A 5,658-nucleotide genomic window follows, 5' to 3' on the forward strand; every position below is an offset into this window, starting at 1 on the left:
GATGCTAAAATCCAACTAGATAAGTGCATTCAAAGAGATGTAGAAGAGCTAACCTAATTACTGTAATATGAGTAATTAGGTAACAGCCAATTCAATATGAACAGAAAAATAGATCAAATAAAGAAATTAAACAAGCCAAGGATATGATGATGTTTAAGTCACATTTTTCATTTCCTAAAAAATATAATTAGATGTTTATTTAAATATATTCAAAGAGAATTAAGTATTATTTAATTCTGCCGGAGCGAATACAAATTTGCAGCCCACCAAACTCAAAAAATTTTTCCAACAACACACTCTATATATAAATCAAAGTTTCTCTCCAATATAAACCAAACTAATTAATGGCCTCTCATTCTCCGAAAAGAGAATTAGGCCCTTTCCTAAGTCATCTCATTCTGATTCTGATATCCATCAACCCTTCACACCAATTTGAATACAAGGAAGAGCACAACTCTTATCGGTTCCTCCCTCAACTAAATCCGAGGCTCTCAAAAGCCTACATAGCACTCCAAGCATGGAAGCATTCAATAGTCTCAGACCCAAAGAACATGACCCTCAACTGGTGTGGACCCCACGTGTGCAACTACACCGGAGTTTACTGTGCACCAGCACCAGATAACCCCCACATATACACCGTTGCAGGAATTGACCTAAACCATGGCAACATAGCTGGTTCGTTGCCACAACAACTTGACCTCTTAACTGACCTGGCACTCTTCCACATCAACTCTAACCGATTTTGTGGCTCCCTCCCAACAACCTTCAACGGCCTCAAACTCCTCTTCGAGCTTGACGTCAGCAACAACGATCTCTCTGGCCCCTTTCCAGAAGTTGTTCTATGCCTCCCTTCTCTCAAATACTTAGACATAAGGTTCAACAACTTCCACGGCGCTATTCCCACGCGCCTCTTCGACCTCAAACTCGACGCGCTCTTCGTCAACAACAACAACTTTCAGTTCTCCTTGCCAGAGAATTTCGGAAACTCAACTGCCTCGGTTATTGTGTTCGCCAACAACAATCTGAGGGGATGTTTCCCCTCGAGTGTGGCGAAGATGAAGGACACGCTGAACGAGATCATAATTACGAATAGCGGGATAACGGGTTGTTTACCTCGTGAGATAGGGTTGTTGGAGAGAGTAACGGTATTCGATGTGAACTTCAACAAGATCGTTGGGGAATTACCAGAATCAATTGAAGGGATGAAGAAGTTGGAACAGTTGAACGTGGCGCATAACATGCTGTTTGGCACCATTCCCGAGAGTGTGTGCAACTTGCGGAGGCTGCAGAACTTTACGTACTCCTATAACTACTTCTGCGATGAATCTCCGCTGTGTTTGAAGCTTCCAGATAGTGATGATCGCAAGAACTGTATTCCTTATAGGCCACTACAATGGTCCCTTCAAGAATGTGCCGCTTTTTATAAACATCCGGTCCAATGTGCTGCCTTTGGTTGCTCAACAACTGCACCGGCGTCGCCAGCAGCACCACCACCTTCACCTCCACCTCCACCTCCACCACCGCCTCCACCACCACCTCCTCCTCTACCTCCATCACCTCCACCACCACCGCCATACTACCAGTATCCGTGAAGGCGTAAATAAATATTGTAAATTGTATGGTGTTTTTACTGTTATGTCTAAATTACCTATCTTAGTTTTTAAAATAAAAAATAAAATATTTAAAATTTATTAAATATTATTTATTTATTTTTTGAGTTAGTTAAACACCACGTTAAAAATAACATAGCATTTACCATAAGTGTTTAGTATTTTGCTATTTTCGATTACTGTTTTTGAAAAATAATTTCACATAGGTAAACATTTGAAAATAAAACTATATATTTTACTTAAATTTTTTTTCCATCGTTGAAGCAAGGTTGTTTTAGTTTTTTTTGTTGGTTAGTCTGTTTTTACTTCTTAGGAATGGTTACGGCGCTTGGTTATTTTAGTTAGTTATAGATTAATAATTTTTTGTATGAGGTTAATTTTCTACAAAATTTTATAATATAAAACAAATAAAATATACAAAATAAATGTAAACAAAGAATTGAACAAATATTTGTTTGATAATTTATTTATTTAAATTATATGGATATCGAAACTACCAAATTATTCTCGAAGCAATATGGTTATTATTTTGTACTTCAGCATTTTATGTATACATTTTTTAAATAAATGTAAAATTTATTGAAAAACAATGACTTACCTAAGAAACAAATAAAAATAAATAGTAGTTTATATACTGCTGAAAATTATAAAATTTAGATAAAATAGCTGACATATTACTAAAATGATAGAATTTAGATAAAATAATTGAGATACTTGTGAAAGACAAAATAATCTATTTAAAATTATAGAATTTTAAAGTTCTAAAAAATAGTATCTTATGTCATCCGTTTTTGAGATTATGGAGTGTATCAAAATTATCAAATTATTCTAAAAGCAATATGATTATTATTTTGTACTTCACTATTTTATGTACAAGTTTAAAAAAAAATTATAAAATTTACTGGAAAGCAATGACTTACCTAAAAAACATACAAAAATAAATCGTAGCTGATATACTATTGAAATTATAAAATTCAGACAAAATAGCTGAGGCATTGCTAAAATTATGGAATTTAGACAAAATAGTTGAGATCCTGCTGGAAGATAAAATAGCCTATTCCATCTGCTTATGTAGGGCTAGAATTATGGAGTTTTGAAGTTCTCACAAATAGTATCTTATATCATCTGATTTTGAGATCATGGAGTGTATCAGAACTACCAAATTATTCTAGAAGTAATATGATTACTATTTTATATTTCAACATTTTATGTACAAGGTTTTAGAAAAAGTAAAATTTATTGGAAAACAATGACTTACCTAAAAATGGTAACCTATATACTGCTGAAATTTGTAGACAAAATAGTCACTACAAGAAAAAGCGTATTTAGAGCATCCAAAAAATGAAGGTCCTGTTTCTGACAAAAGTTAAAACCCAACCATTGGAACAATACATACATGAGTCCTCGCACATATTTCAAAGTAAGAAAGGCCCTGTTCAGAAGGACTTACTTTGTTTTCATTGGCACTTAAATTAAAAAAATAAAAAAATAAAATAATATGATATTAATATAATAACTAATAACGTTGTAAAAATCAATTATATTAATTTTAAGTATTTTAATTAATTAATTAAGTGGGACCACAACAGGGACTAAAGTTAGTTCCTTCTAATGGAGAAGAGAGAGATGCTTTGAGTTCCTATTTACTGTTTATGACGCAAAAGCTGATGTGGAGTTCCTTTTTATGACAGGTGGGCCATAAACAGGAACTGGAATGAGTTCCTTACTGGAGGGCCATAAACAGGAACTGGAATGAGTTCCTTACTGAAGATGGTCTTATGGACCCAAAAAATCGACGGCTATTTCTCCCGTCGATAAATTTCGACGGTTTGCTGTTGATATTTTAAAAAAAAAAATTTAAAAATAAAATAATAAAATCGACGGCTTGGTCGTCGATTTTTTTATGCTGCATTAACTTTTTTAAACTATTGTCATATCGCCGACGAACCAGGGAGGTAAAAATACTCTTATTTTAAAATCGACCATGTTTGTCTTGTTATCTAATATTTTGTATAAATTTTATTTATATATTTAAAAGTTATTTGCATTAATTGTTTACTATTTTTCAAATAAAAAAATAATTAAAACATATAACTATTAAAATCGACGGCAACTCTGTCGATTTTATTGAATCAAATATTAACAGCATTGCCGCTGATTTTATTAAGAATATTTTAGACAAAATTATTGTCGATTTTATTGAATCAAATATCGACAGCAATGTTGTCAATTTTATTAAGCATATCATAGGCAAAAGTGTTCCCGATTTATTTGAAACAAATATCGACATAAGTGCCGTCGACGGCAACGTTGTCGATTTTAGTAAGTATGTAGAATTTTCAAAATCATATTATAGACGAAAGAGCCGTCGATTTTATTACATTATAATCGACGACAAGACAAGCCGTCGATTTTAATAGAATTTTAAAAAATTGACAAGGTTAATAGCGACCACCACCCGCGCTCATTTTGCCGTCGAAATTTAATATTATCGACGGCTTAGCCATCGATTTGGTCGTATTTTAACGATGTTTCTTGTAGTGAGCTGAGATATTGCTAAAATTATGGAATTTAGACAAAATAGTTGAAATATTGTTAGAAGACAAAATATCCTATTTTATTGTATGGCTGAAATTTAAAATTTTAAAGTTCTGAAAAATAGTATCTTATGTCATGTGTCTTTAGACTACTGAGATCATAAAATTCTAGAAAAATAATATAGATATCAAACCTACCAAATTATTGTTACAATTTTGTATTTCAGCATTTTATGTACAAATTAAAAAAAATAAAATGTATCGAAAATAATGACTTACTTAAGAAACATACAAAAATAAATCAAAGACTATATACTGTTGAAACGATGAAATTCAGATAAAATAGTTGAAATATTGCTGAAATTATAGAATTTAGAAAAAATAATTAAGGTATTGTTAAAAAACAAAATAGCTTATTTCATTTGCTTATATATGACTAGAATCGTGAAATTTTAAAGTTTTAAAAAATAGTATCTTATCTATTTTTTTTTTGTACTACTGAGATTATAAAATTATAAAAAAATAGCAATTTCAACTGAAAATATTATAAACTTGACAAAAAATACTGACCGCATAAATCGTGGAAGAGTTGCTTGCTTTAACTAGCCTAGGGAATATAAAATCAAGAAAAATAGCCTGATTTAGCATAATTTTATGTAAAACTCGAAGAAAAACCATAATTTATTAATGATGATGGCGTATATATTCTATTAGAATAGTTTACTGTTTATTTTATTATATTTTGTAATTTAATTTTTTTTAAAGTGAGTACAGTTGTGTATTCTTTTTGATAGAAAGTACTTTACATATATACAAAATAAACATAAATAAATTACAAAACATGTTAATTTTTTTAAAATTATGTAAATAGGTTACTTCTTAGAATTCTATCATTCAGCTGAAATAGATTATATTTTGATGGGTTAGTGTTTAAAAATTTAAAATAAATTTAAATATTTAAAATTGAGCTTTTAAAATTTTGTTTATTTAAATTGTGTTTTTGAATTTATACTTTCAATTAAAAAAATACGATTATTTATTTCTTCTGATACACTTTTATTTGTTGTGTGATACACTTTTATTTGTTGTGTTATTCTCTCTGCTACTTTTTTTTTTAATTTTCATTAATTATTTTATCTTTTTTTTTAAATTTTATATATTGTTGCTTTGACTTTTAATTATTTTGGATCAGACTCTCGTAATGAGCTAATGCATGAACAATTAGATATCCTTAAAATTATTCTTTTATTTAGCCTTCTGTTACATCAACAAACAACAACAACAAAGCCTTGTCCCACTAAGTGGGGTCGGCTACATGAATCAAACGACGCCATTGTGCTCTGTCATGTATCATGTCTATAGTGAGACCGTTTACATGTAGATCTCGTCTGACCACCTCATGGATGGTCTTCTTAGGTCTTCCTCTGCCTTTCGCCCTTTGTCCATCTTCCATCTCATCCACCCTCCTGACTCGATGTTCTATTGGTCTTCTTCTCACATGTCCAAACCAC

General features: G+C 31.1%; 1 protein-coding gene across 1 annotated transcript; it reads left to right on the forward strand.

Moving 5' to 3' along the window:
* The first annotated feature begins 344 nt into the window (after nt 1-344).
* On the forward strand, nt 345-1,598 carry LOC107467112 (leucine-rich repeat extensin-like protein 6). Its single transcript, XM_016086153.3, has one exon. The coding sequence runs from the start codon at nt 345-347 to the stop codon at nt 1,590-1,592; it is 1,248 nt and encodes a 415-aa protein (XP_015941639.1). The 3' UTR covers nt 1,593-1,598.
* Nucleotides 1,599-5,658: the final 4,060 nt, after the last annotated feature.

Source organism: Arachis duranensis, chromosome 9 (assembly GCF_000817695.3).
Source record: "Arachis duranensis cultivar V14167 chromosome 9, aradu.V14167.gnm2.J7QH, whole genome shotgun sequence".
Taxonomy (NCBI): domain Eukaryota; kingdom Viridiplantae; phylum Streptophyta; class Magnoliopsida; order Fabales; family Fabaceae; genus Arachis; species Arachis duranensis.

What these genes read in the sequence shown, in the direction of transcription:
- LOC107467112 (XM_016086153.3), top strand. Translation starts at nt 345, where the DNA reads ATGGCCTCTCATTCTCCGAAAAGAGAATTAGGCCCTTTCCTAAGTCAT.